This window comes from Vespa mandarinia, chromosome 1 (genome assembly GCF_050613455.1).
Source record: "Vespa mandarinia isolate Hongniang chromosome 1, ASM5061345v1, whole genome shotgun sequence".
Taxonomy (NCBI): Eukaryota; Metazoa; Arthropoda; class Insecta; order Hymenoptera; family Vespidae; genus Vespa; species Vespa mandarinia.
Genome location: NC_140810.1, coordinates 17,863,869 through 17,877,506, shown reverse-complemented (window position 1 = coordinate 17,877,506; position 13,638 = coordinate 17,863,869). Strand labels below are relative to the sequence as shown.

At 30.9% G+C, this 13,638-nt stretch overlaps 2 protein-coding genes across 2 annotated transcripts; one reads left to right on the top strand and one right to left on the bottom strand.

Moving 5' to 3' along the window:
- Window positions 1-7,189: 7,189 nt before the first annotated feature.
- Window positions 7,190-10,678, bottom strand: LOC118443703 (maternal embryonic leucine zipper kinase). The gene is made up of 13 exons (XM_035871073.2): window positions 10,440-10,678; window positions 10,205-10,355; window positions 10,002-10,111; window positions 9,768-9,921; window positions 9,553-9,659; window positions 9,312-9,479; window positions 9,030-9,227; window positions 8,811-8,955; window positions 8,648-8,734; window positions 8,079-8,151; window positions 7,858-8,008; window positions 7,654-7,757; window positions 7,190-7,576 (listed from the first exon to the last, which is right to left on the bottom strand). The coding sequence occupies exons 1-13, from the start codon at window positions 10,584-10,586 to the stop codon at window positions 7,306-7,308; spliced, it is 1,866 nt and encodes a 621-aa protein (XP_035726966.1). The 5' UTR covers window positions 10,587-10,678; the 3' UTR covers window positions 7,190-7,305.
- Window positions 10,679-10,994: 316 nt separating this feature from the next.
- LOC118443704 (gamma-secretase subunit Aph-1-like) lies at window positions 10,995-12,084 on the top strand. Its single transcript, XM_035871074.2, has 2 exons — window positions 10,995-11,472; window positions 11,601-12,084. Exons 1-2 carry the CDS (start codon window positions 11,240-11,242, stop codon window positions 12,082-12,084), a joined length of 717 nt encoding a protein of 238 aa, XP_035726967.1. The 5' UTR covers window positions 10,995-11,239.
- The last annotated feature ends 1,554 nt before the right edge of the window (window positions 12,085-13,638 follow it).

Sequence of the window (13,638 nt, the reverse complement as noted above, 5' to 3'; positions counted from 1 at the left end):
CCTTCTATCCCTCCACCTATCTCCTCCTCCTCCTCCTTCTCCTCCTCCTCTCCACTCACCCACCCCCGGCCCCCCGACCCCTATACACGACCATCCACCATGAGCACGATAATTACGCCGGTAATAACTCGGTAAACAGACGCGTTCGCTATCTCTTCATCGTCGTTATTGTTGGTCAGGCGGGTGTTACTGACCGGTGAAATGATTATACTCCGTTCTTTTCGTCACTAAATCTTGTGCAATTAAACATTTACAACACGTACCGACACATTACGTACGTACAATCACAAAATATTTTTTTTTTCGTCTTCTCTCTCTCTCTTTCTCTCTCTCTCTCTTTTTTATTTCTTCCGATTCAATTGCAGAAATATTTTTCAAATGATTTATTGCAAATTTTCAAATTCCTTTCTCTATCTCTGCTCCTCTCCCGCCTTCTCTTTCTCTCTCTCTCTCTCTCTCTCTCTCTCTCTCTCCCTCTCTCTCTCTAATATTTTCGTAATAAAATGAATTATGATTTTTAACTTCGATCGATTTTTCAAAATTTCCATCCGGTCGTTATCCGTATCCGTTTTTCCCTTACTGATTTTTCTTGACGGACGTTGACGTTCCAGGATAAAAGAAAGGGTGAAGGGTAAGAAGAGGAAGGAGGTAGGAGTGAATGAGCGTGTGGATCTAAAGAGAAGTTGGAAGGAGTAGGATCGGCAGGGCGGCACCTGACCGGAAAGCGTCACAGTCACCGCATTCAGCCTCGTTCTCCTCCTCCACCTCCACCAACTTCTCCTCCTTCTCCTCCTTTAGCCCCCCCCTTCCATCGTCGCTTTCGCCCGATTCTCTCTTTTTTTTTCTTTTTCCTTTTTTTTTGTCTTCTCCTTCTTCAACACATCTACTCATTCGATTTTCCCTTCGAAGGGTTGTTTGTTATAATATATTTTACATTGAACTTTCGAAATTGGTAACGGGCGTGTCTATGTGTCGTTCTTTTTTTTTTCTATATTATAAAAAATATCTATGAATATACGATGGGATATATGTAATGTACATGTTCTATCTGTCAATTTGTTACGTGTATGTATATATATATATATATATATATATTTTTTTTTTTTATTTTTTTTTGTATCAGGAGTGAACGAACGAAGTCTATGGCGATACCTTAATGTACTACATGGTGGACGTTAAATGAAGATTCAAGAAAGTAAGAGAGAAAAAGAGAGAGAGAGAGAGAGAGAGAGAGAGAGAGAGAAAGAAAGGAAGAGGGTAAAGAAAGAAAGAGATGGACGCTAAGGACACATAATAGCAGGATGTTACAACGCCCGTGTCCGGTACATAAGTATCTGGTTTCATAAATGAAAGTGTCTTCATTCATAGATACATATTTCCATACAATTGCAGCTATTGGTTCGTATCTTATGATATCGCCATTATGTGAGGACCGGTGCGTTACATATGTACATAGCGCCATTATATACAAATTCCTAGATAATGTTGTGCCACTGCTGCATTAATGATAAAGTTGTTTGGATATTGTGATATTACGTATGTCCAAATGTATACATATGTATATACTTATATATATATATATGTGTGTGTATATAGATATATAAAAAAAGAAACTAGACTAGTGAGCTTCCTTTTGATTGTTGATAAAAAATTTATTGATTATGCGTTACATACTCTACTTCTCTATCGATATCTATCTAACTAGAAAAAAATCTTGTTGGTTTTCTTTGTAAGAATAAATTAAACATTGTGACAACAAAACACAGCTCTCCCTCTCTCTCTCTCTCTCTTTCTCTCTCGACGCGCCCTATACGCTAGGTAGGAAGCCATCCTTCCTAGCATCCAAAGTCCACACAGGAAATCTCAGACGCACCCACCGAAACACCCCGCCCCTCTGTCCGAGCCGATTTAATGTCTCGTTTCCTCCCGGACGATAAGGGGGCTACGATTTTATAGAAGTTCCATCGCACGGCATAAACGGAAATGAACATTTCTGGGGTACGAAGGTCGTCCTTCAAAAGGAATAAAGAAATTTTCTAAATCGAACCTTTCACTTTTTTTCCTCTCTTTTTTGTCATCTTTTTTTTTTCTTTTTTCTTGTTTAATCACAACTAAAACTTGATTTTTTCTTAAAAAAAAAAAAAAAAAAAAAAAAACAAAACAAAAAAAGGAAGAATGAAAAAAACATTCATAATAATTTTAACACCTCGTTCTAGTGAACGATATAAATCCAATAATTTCATTTCATTTCATTCTAATCGCATAACACGCAGACACACATACACACAAGAGCGCGCTTGTCTTCACAAAAAACTATAGTTCGTGTCTTCAGCGATATAAAACTTTCGCAGGTGCACTTGGTCAAATCGATCGACCGATAAACGGATAGATAACTATCGATGCAAATACACCTTCCAAATATATTCCCGAAACTTTCTCTCTGTATTTAAAAAAAAAAATGTAACGTTCGAATGTTAATTATGGTAAAGTAAAAAAAAAAAAGAGAAGAAGAAAAAAAAAGAAAAAAAAAGAAAAACGAAAGAAAAAGTAAACATAATCGTACGAAATCGTATCAAATGATTTGACTTGGAACACGTTCGTTGGCACAGTTGAAATGAGTTTCGATGGTAATCGAAAAAAAGAAAGGAAATGAAAGTGAAGAAGAAGAAGAAGAAGAAGAAGAAGAAGAAAACGAGGAAGAAGAAGAGAAAGAAGCCATTTTGATTAGGACAGCTGGTATTCTCTCATTAAAGTGAAAAATTCTTTTGCACCGTGTTCGTGTACACAGTTAGCGATCGCGAATAGAGGACGTACCAAGCGAGATAGTAAATTTTATAAAATAATAGCCCAACGGTGACTGCATATTCATTTTTCCGGAGGGTCCGCCTCCCACCCCACCCCACCCCACCCCACTTCTCCCCACCTTATTTTACTTCATCGTCCTCTCTTTCTCTCTCTCTCTCTCTCTCTCTCTCTCTCTCTCTCTCTCTCTCTCTCTCTTTCTCTCTTTCTCTCTCTACGTCGTTGTAGTCGTCGTAGTCGTTGTTGTCCACGATACTCGCGGACTACATATGTATGAGCTTCTGCTGGACACGGTAGTCATGCCTCGGCGAACGGACTCCCTTCTCCGTTCTTTTATTTTTCCTACGAACTCTGCAAACGCAACCCTCTTTTGCTCGTAACAGAAATATAAACAATAAGAGACTCGTAACCCGAAAAGTATAGAAGGCGACTCTATGGGTAAGCTGGATGATTAGCACTCCTTGCCTTCCTTCCGAGTGCAAATCGCATGACGATTTTTGTCAGGACGTTTCCTTGATTACTCTAGTTACTGTTATTATTTTCATTATTATTTTTGTTATTGTTGTTATTGCAACTATTATTATTATTATTATTATTATTATTATTATTATTATTATTATTATTATTATTAATAATAAGTTGTTCGGTGTACGGATAAAAAGGGTGAAATGAATGTATAAATAAAAGGGTGACCGAGTTTAAGATTTTTCCTCGTTTCTACGTAGTTGCATCACAGTTGTATTATACATATCTACTTTATGAATATGAATTGGTAATGTTATTGCATTGAGTATTAAAAATGTATGACTCGATTTGAAACTATCTATATATAAAACATATAATTTGTAATATCATTTATATCTGCTATTCGTTTAACATAATTTCTATAATAGATGATTATTTCATTCTAACTTTAATCAATAGATCTTGATATATCACATTGTACATATCAATTTATAATATAAGATTATCGATATTAACAAGATGAAAATGATTATCATTTCTTTGTCTAAATCAGTCGTTAATTTTCTTCCCTTTTTATTGGCTATCACAATAAACAATTTTTTTTTCATATAAACATTCACATATATTTAATATTGTATAATGTTTGTAATTATGTGAGCGCATGATATATATATATATATATATATATATATATATGTATTGTGTATATAAAAATAGCACACACATATAGATACATACATTATACATTTAATACTATATATATATATATGTGTGTGTGTATATACAATATACATATACAAAATATATACATAGCTATATATATGCATGTGTATACATATATATATATATAATAATATATGTTTATAATATATATAATAATGTTAATAATATATAATATGTTATATATATATATAATAATGTTTATTTATGCATTATATATGTTTATAAATCTTAAAAAATCTTAAAAAACGAGATGCTTCTGCTCGTTCTTTCGTTCGTTCTTTCGTTCTTTCGTTCGTTCGTTCGTTCGTTTGCTCGTTCGTTCGTTCGCATTAAAGAGCAATTAGCCGCGGCTCGCGATCACGCTGATGCCCGGAAGCGATAGAAGCCGGCCGCGCGTGCCACCCTTACACGCGCTCGCGCACACAAGCTAAAACACGCGCCTTCTACGGCCTCGGGAGAGGTACCTTCTTACCTTTTTCATCGTCTTTATACTTAGACGATATTCAACAAGAGGCACGAACGAGCGTGAAAAAAAAAAGAAGGAAAAGAAAAAAAAAACGAAGAAGAAGAAGAAGACGAAGGAGAAAAAGAAAGAAGGAAGAAAGATGGAGGTGGTTATATATTCTTTCCTCTTTCTTTTCATTTCTTTCTTCACCCTTCTTTTTCAACCTTCCCCTTTCTTTTCCACTCTCCCCACCCCTTAATCTCTTCTTATCCCTTCCACTAGACGCCATGCACTCAATTACCGTCGAAGATAATCATTATCACGGAAACTACATCGCTGGGCCTCATTGCCCCAATCCTTAATTAACCGACGGCCGTAATTGGCAGTGCTGGACGTATCTACGTATATATATGTGTATATATATATATATATATATATATGTGTACACATACATATATGTGTGTTTTTGTGTATACGTATTTATGTAGTCGTACGTTCCGTATGCGGTAAGCATGCGTTAAGAAATATCTTAGCGAGACCAACGGATTCGGATTCTCATGAAAGATTTATAAGGGCTAACGCAGTCTACGATGATGATCATTATGCGAATGATGCGATCATGACTACGAAATAAATCTTGTTTGTAACGGTTGCTATTTACTTATTAATTCTTATCAATGTTTATATAGTTATGCATATCTATTTTATTTATATTCTCTTCCTCGTTTTACTGATAATTATTGACAAGATATAATTATATTATAATTATTTAAAGAATTGTATAAAGTGTTTATTTTTTTAAGTTTATATTATTATTATTATTATTATTATTATTATTATTATTATTATTATTATTATTATTATTATCATTGTATATCTATTTGTCTGTAATTTTCTTTTCTATAAATGATCCATCATCATTTATAAAAAAAAGTATTATAATTATTAAAGAACGATGCAAATTTTATTTTCCAAAGTTCATTTTTATTGCTATATTAGTATTATTATTATTATTATTATTATTATTATTATTATTATTATTATTATTATTATTATTATTATTATTATTATTATTATTATTATTATTATTATTATTATATACTTGTTCATCCTTTTTCATCCCTCAGAATGGATCATCATTTTTATTTTTCTGTACCCAACAGCATGTCGGGATACATTTACAATTCTTATATTGATAATCCGTATTACTTCGTGCTATATGCATACCTCGACTCTTTTTCTATTTCGATGGAAGACTTTCTCGAGATAAAATATAAAATGCAGGATGAATTAAAGACCAAGGCTAAAGTAAGTAACGCTTGCATATACGAGAGAGTCTCACGCACGCATAGGCCAGCTCTCAACGTTCGGTTAATTGTAATTTATGTTCCGTAGACTTAGGTCTACTGCTATTGCATTAACTATACGCTTACGTACTTAGATGTTCCTCCATATTTCTTCTTTCTTTTTTGTTTTTTGTTTCTCTCTACCAATTCCTTTTTACAAAATAAATTATCGTATCGGTGCTATATATATATATATATGTGTGTATCATTTGGAAAGTATTATATATAATGATATCGTGATTAGAAAAAAAAAATAGAATATTTCACCTTAAAAGAGATAATAAAAAATTTCATCGGCAAACCCTTTGTAAACCCTTCTTTGATATATTCACCGACCGACGTAAGGATCATTTTCAAGCTTCGTTTCGTCGTCGTTTTACAACGATCCAAAGAAAGAGATCGATCGATCGGGACTAACGCAGTACACGAACAAGCAAATATGTAGGTACATATATACATAAGGTATATAAAGTTGAAAATACGATAGTTGAAGACGAATGAAGTTTCGACGAGCGGTCGAAGATAAAGGGATCGTCTTTTCCTTTCCCATAAAACAAAACGTTTTCGTTTTATGCTGATCGATTTGTTGTTCTGTGATTTTATAACTTCACCTGTCTATACTTACATTCCCGCAGTGATGCCAAGGTTCAAACGAACCGCAATAGTTTAGATACCTTTCCTATGAACATCAAAACGAGGCTTTACATATTTCGCGATAAGGGTCGGCGAAATTCAAAGATTCTTTGTGCCCTTTTATACGCGTCGTCGGTACAAAGGGTTCATACCAGCGAAACGTATCGAATGCATTCCTGTTTTCGAAGGTATTGAAAGAAGAGATAAAAGAGAAGATGAAATCGAGTTAAAGTTGGAATGTTAAAAATATATATTTATTTATTATGAATTTTATATTATATATGCTGCAGTTTATTATTAAATATTCCTTATATTTTATAATAATCCTTATATAAAATGTAACGCCAATAACAAGGACGCTTGTTATTTCATAGAATACATTTTATGAAAATTACTTTCGTCGTTACATTTTTTTGTATTTTTCTTTGTCTTTTCTTTTCTTCTCTTTTTTCTTTTTTGTTTTTGTTTTTGTCTTGTTTTTTTCTTCTTCTTCTTTTTAAATAGATCTATTATTCATATATAAAGATCATATTATGTTTATCTAAGGATTAATAATATATTTATAGTTTTGTTGAGAAAATCTGAGAATTCCGAGCGATATATAATAAGCGATATAAAAAAATTAATATTACGTTTACTCGATCGATTATTATATATTTTAATTTATGTACAAATTGTTTTTCTTTTCCTTTTCTTTCATTTTTTTTTTCTTTTTTTTTCTTTTTTTTTTTTTTTTTTTTTTTTTTTTAAATCAAACATGTATATATATATATATATGTATATGCGATCGCGATACACACTGACTGAGATCAAAATACTTCAAATCTTGGACCGTGTAGTACTTAAGATCGTAAAAATTATCTGTATCCATTTGAAAATATTTATAATCTTCTAAATAGGACACTTTGATTCCGAAGAACCATCCTTTTGTTCATTAGATATATCTTCAGCTGCCAAAGCTAATACCTCTTCGCATACTCGTTTATAAACCCATGCATCACCCTTCAATCTTTTTCTTCGTATACCGACTAATAATTTATCATCGGAAATACCTTCCAATAAACATACTTCTAATTCGAATGAACATGCATTTCTAGATAAAAATGGTTTCGTATTATTAACGTCTTCCGTACAATCGTCTGTTTCTCCTTGTAGAATGAAACTACGAAAATTTTTATCATTATTTCATTAATTGTTAATTGCTTATTTATTTTAATAATAGATCCTTTTTTTATTTACCCTTTTTGATGACACATAATTCCTTTACGTCGCAAAGCTCGTCGTAATTGCGATAAAACATATTTCGGACAATCACTTGACGTTGATGATACATTGCACAAACCCTTCAAAAAATAAAGCAAAATCGTTTAAATAATTTGATTAAGTTTATATATATTTCTTTTTATATATATATTTTTTTTTTTTAAATGAAAAAATACGTACTTTTCCAGAAAGTACAGTAGGCTGATCGGGATCTACATTCTCATTTTTGATTCGCCGTTTTGGGGTAAGAACGCACCTAACACGATGCAACCCTCTCTCCAAACCCATTATAACTTTTCTTGCACTTCCAGGCGTCGAGGATTGTGCATCTCTATATATCAAATATTTTGTCAATCAAATATCAGTATTAATTTAATGAAATAAAATTGCAATGATTTTACCTAGATTCCAATGGTACGTTATTGGTAGGTGTTGATACAAGTTTATTTTTTTCAGTACACTTCTTTGCTGGTACTGAAACAAAAGTATTTAAGTTATTATGATAATTTTCATGTTACAAGAAACATGATATAAAAAAGCACAAATATATATTTGTTTAATAAAAATAAAACACATAAATTGTGCTGAAAGAAAACCCTTTAACTCTAAACTGCGTGTTATTTCTCCCTCTCTCTCTCTCTCTCTCTCTCTCTTTCGCTCTCTTTATCTCTCTCTATTGTAATTATCCACTTTACATATATCTACTGTAATGTATAGATCTTAGGAACTTCCATTAAAGTTTCTAATTAAGATGTTGGTATCACCTAATTAGTAGCCAACTTTAGAAAACATATTGCAGAGACAGAGAGTATGTTTTACAACCAAAAGTAAAATAGCTTTCTAAAGATGTTTTTTTATAAGAAAACAAATATGTTAATATATATATATACATAAATATATATATATATATATATATATATATATATATATATACTTAGTTGCATATATTTATAATAAAAACAGAACTTACCAGGGGAAGAACACTCATCTGATTCTTTACTTCTTAATCTTTTTCTACAAGCAATTTGCGGTTCTGTAAATTGTTTTACAGTTTTATCTAAAAATAAAAATACAATTCAATTTAAAAACAAAATCACAAATAACAAAACGTGTATGTAGAATCAAGTACTAACCAGTAATAGGAGTTTTGTATTTATTAGTTGAAAAGTCATTGGTGACGGGTGATTTTCTAATTATTTTATTATTTCTAGGAGAGTGTTCCAAATTTGTAATAAAATTATGAATTCCATCTTCATGCTGTGGTAAATCGACTCCTGTCTATATAATAATAATATGTTATATCAATAATTAGGAATGATATGTAGGTATAAAAAATAGTAACAAATATATACCAAGCCCTGCCTGAAATAAGACTTCGCAGAGGATGATATTTTTAAAGAAAGCCCACGTAATTTTCTATCAAGTAGTAATAAATATGTGGCTGTTCTATAATCAGTTCTATCACTTTTAGCTAATATGTTCCATATATCTGAACTATGTTCTCCACAAATTGCCGACATAGTACTTAATACATCGTCATCTTTCTCAAACTGCGTATCCATGTAACAAAATATCTTTTTTTATTGAAGTAGCCTAGTATACGGATAAAAAAAAATTGTTTTTAAAATTCTTACATTAGTTTTATGAACAAATGATATTGGATTAAGGAAACCTGATGTTATCCATGGGTGATTGCACAATTCTTGAATTGTTATCCTCTTTTTTGGATCTCTTTGTAACATTGCACGAATTAATCTCTTGCTGCTAATAGATAACCAACCTGGCTCGTCATATTTCCCATTCTAAATATAACAGATAAATTTAAAGTAACAGAATAGTTGAAAATGGAAAATATAAAGATTATAAGATTCTTACCAAAATTTTTTTGTATAAATTCTCTATACTATTGTCATCAAATGGAAGGAAACCACAGAGTAAAGCATAAAGAATGACTCCCATGCTCCAAATGTCTACTTCTGAACCTATCCATAAAATAATTATGACAACTTCTGTTTATTTTTTTTTTTCTTTTTTTTTTTCTTTTTTAATAAAAGTAGGAAATAATCAAAATTAAAAATATTATTAAGAACCTAAGTATTTTTTGCCTAATATCAATTCCGGTGCTGCATAAGTTGGAGAACCACAAGAAGTATACAAATGTGATTGCATTCCACTTTTTGGTTTTGCGCATAAACCAAAATCAATGAGTTTCAAATTTTCATCTTTATCTAATAAAACATTTTCCTATAAATAAGTACAACTCATTATATTTGTCTACTGATTGATATGTAAAAAAAATATATATATATATAAAATAAACATACAGGCTTAAGATCACGATGAGCATATCCGAGACTATGCAAATATGCTACTGCAGAAACAATTTGACGAAAAAATTTGCGAGATTCTGACTCAGTCAATCTGTTTCTTTCAACTGTAAAAATAATGAAATTAATTCTTGGCCATTTATCTCTATTAAATAAGCGTTGAATCAACATTAATGAAATAAAATCATATGAACAATCACCTATGTGATCAAACAATTCTCCTCCTGAACAATATTCTATTACCATAAAATAATAAGTATCTGTTTCTATAACTTGATACAATTTACATATATGTTGGTGTAATAAAGTTTTGAGCGCCTCTACTTCTAATTTTACCCTTGGCAAATCATCCTAAAAATTTAAAATTTTTACATATTCAAATTTTTTCTTCCCTATTGTTACATAAATCCCAATAAAATTTAAATAATTCCTTACGCCCAAGGCTGTCTTATCCATGATTTTGATAGCAACTTTTTCTCCAGTTGCAACATGAATACCAAGTTTAACTTTTGCAAAACCCCCGCTACCAATTGTCTTTTCCAACTCGTATAATCCTTTAAGAGCTGCATATCGCACCATCATAAAAAAAAATCTAATCAATTAAATAAAAACACTTTGCAAGCGAATGACACTCGCTGTCTGAATAACTTTTCAAACTATCAGTTTAACGTAAACAGTTCTTAAAAGCCAATCAGAATCATTCACTTTTCACGCCAATCTTCATAGCGTTAATGTTGACAACGTTATAAAGCCAAAAGAAATAATAACTAGCGTTGGCTCGTTTTGGCTCAATTTTTGAAATCTTTCTCTAAGCATTTAATAAAAGCGATTAATAATTTAAAATAATATATAGATCGAGTGAAATCTATGTAATTTTACTTCTCATTAAAAATAATTAATAAGTTTTAGAGAATCGAGAATGACGTTCGACCTTACAAATTAAAAAATATCGATAAGCTATCGATTGTAGTGTAGGCTTATATCGATGCAACTCATACAAAGTTGCTTCCATTTATCAGTAGCACGATTTCTAGAGATTGTTGGTCATACTTAACCTTAAAAGTATATAATGAAATGTCAAATTAACAAATTGTGTTTGTAGTAACGCAATAAATGCGCCCGCAAAAAGTAGACATCCGAGCCATAATAAGGCTGTGTAGGGTTAGAAGCAGTTAGCATTTGGAGAAAGGTCAATTGACAAAAAATAAGCACACGATTAAGCATTCATCATAAAGATGACGGTTATGGATTTTTTTGGTTGTGCTTTCTTGGCTTTTGGACCTCCATTAGCCATGTTCACATTTACTATAGCTAATGATCCAATAAAAATTATCATATTAATTGCCAGTGCCTTTTTCTGGCTTATTTCATTACTTTTATCATCTGTGCTTTGGTATGCTGTTGTTCCACTTCAAAATCATCTTGCATTTGGATTAGTATTTTCTGTATTATTCCAAGAAGCTTTCAGGTAATAAGACATTAAAAGATTCATTGTTTATTTTTATTTTTTCTTTCTTCTTTTTTTTTTATCTCGTTTTCGCATATTTTTTATTTTTTCACACAATCGTGATACTAATTGATTTTATAAATTGTTAGGTACCTTTTATACTGGGTATTACGTAAAGCTGAAAGAGGTTTAGAAAAAGTAACCACAACACATGTAGCTGATAGCAGACATATATTTGCATATGTTTGTGGCCTAGGTTTCGGTTTTATGAGTGGAGCTTTTGCTCTGGTCAATGTGTTAGCAGATGCAGTTGGTCCTGGAACCATGGGTATCAGACATGGTACAGAATACTTCTTCATCGTATCAGCATCCACCACTTTGTGCTTCATTTTACTTCATACATTCTGGGGTGTTATTTTCTTTGCTGCTATTGATAAGCAAAAATGGGGACAAATTGTATGGGTCGTAGGATCACATTTGTTTGTCTCCTGCATGACCCTATTAAATGTACAACAATTTTATGCAATCAGTCTTTCAACTGCTTACATTGTATTAGTTATTAATGCGGCTTTTGCCTTTAAGGTCGCAGGTGGAAAGATGCGGAATATAGCTCAGTGCTTTATAAAAAATTAAGAGCTTATGTAAGGAGCACTTGGCTAATAAGATATAGATGTAAAGAACAAATATTTCATTTTTTATAAGAATAAAAGTCTGGATATGATACATTTGATTTCTTAATAAATAACTAACAAACACGGCTGTTTACAAAAATGAGTACAAGTAAATGAGAGGAATGGATAAGGAGTAAAAGTTAATTCTATGATCTCTAGTTACTTATTAGATACTCAAAAAAAAGCATCGAAATTCACAGCCAAATTGTAAATACACTACTACATTAAATTCTTTAAAAATTTCTGTTGTAAGAACTATTTTAGATAATCGGATCTATTTTACTTGGTACGCTCTAGCATTAAGTTTTTTGGTAAAATTGCTAGTCCGTCCCTTAATCCATTGAGACAAATGATAATGCTGTAGTTATTGTTCAAACTACAGTAGAGCAAAGACAATGCTTTAATTTAAAATCTAGTTATATGACATAGTGTACAGCATATTCATTCAAGAAAATTAATATCTATAATGTGTATGATTGTATGAATGTATGTTTGTGTATTTAATATGTATGATATAATGATACAGATTGCAAAGGTTTGCAATCTGTTTAAAAAAACTATTACTTGAATATGATATACAAAAGACGCGATATAAATAAGGAATTGTTCATTGATTTTATATATAAGATAATTTGTTAAAAATGGAATTTAGATTATTACTAGATCATGTTATATTTCGCATCCTAATTCATTTACGACATGTCATATCTCAGTAGTTTATTAACCCCACTCATATTACATTTCATATATTGTGTGATTCAAATAAAAACCATTTTTGTACAATCGCAGGTGCATTGATCTATTTTTTACCATCATCTCGGAAATCAAGTAAATGTGTAATGTACATAAAATTCATAAAAATATTAAGATATTTTTTGTATACCACTATCTTCCAAAAAAGAAAAAAGAAAAGAAGAAAAAAGAAAAACCAAAGAAAAAAAAGAAAAGAAAAAAATTAACATCATTGTTATGCTCATTTTTTTAATTAATAAAATAACAAATCAATTTATTGTATAAAAACCATTTGCCACTGCATATTCAATATTACTCTTTGTCATACAGAAGTTAGAGATCAAATTGCAATGCGTACTTTTTGACTATTAATATCACAACTATAATCCTTGGATGCTTCAATACATAAATGAATAACTTTTTAATATATAACGTCTATAATAACTTTTTACATACGAACTAAGTATAGGAGAGTATACTTAGATTAATAAGAATTTGGTAGAATCTCTATCTCAATATCGTAAAATTAAGTATTACAAAAATATTGACTTTATAAGTACTATACTTTTTGAAGAGCAGCACTCTCAGAATTCTCTATTCTTTTTTACATCATACATAAAAAATATAACAAGTTGATATTCAATATTATCTTATAAAGTCTGTTTAATAAAAAGTTCATTGTATCAACATTAAAAAATAAGTATACTGAAATTTAAAATATGTTACACCACTGCAATTGCTCGAGAGAAGCTGCTTTTAAAAACTTTTCAATTATTAACTTTAT

Excerpts from the sequence above, each read along its gene's own strand:
- LOC118443704 (XM_035871074.2), top strand. The coding sequence starts at position 11,240 with ATGACGGTTATGGATTTTTTTGGTTGTGCTTTCTTGGCTTTTGGACCT. Across the intron at positions 11,473-11,600 it reads TTATTCCAAGAAGCTTTCAG|GTACCTTTTATACTGGGTAT; the intron begins GTAATAAGACAT and ends ATAAATTGTTAG.
- LOC118443703 (XM_035871073.2), bottom strand. The coding sequence starts at position 10,586 with ATGATGGTGCGATATGCAGCTCTTAAAGGATTATACGAGTTGGAAAAG. Across the intron at positions 10,112-10,204 it reads AGAATTGTTTGATCACATAG|TTGAAAGAAACAGATTGACT; the intron begins GTGATTGTTCAT and ends TTATTTTTACAG. Across the intron at positions 9,660-9,767 it reads ATTAGGCAAAAAATACTTAG|GTTCAGAAGTAGACATTTGG; the intron begins GTTCTTAATAAT and ends TTTTATGGATAG.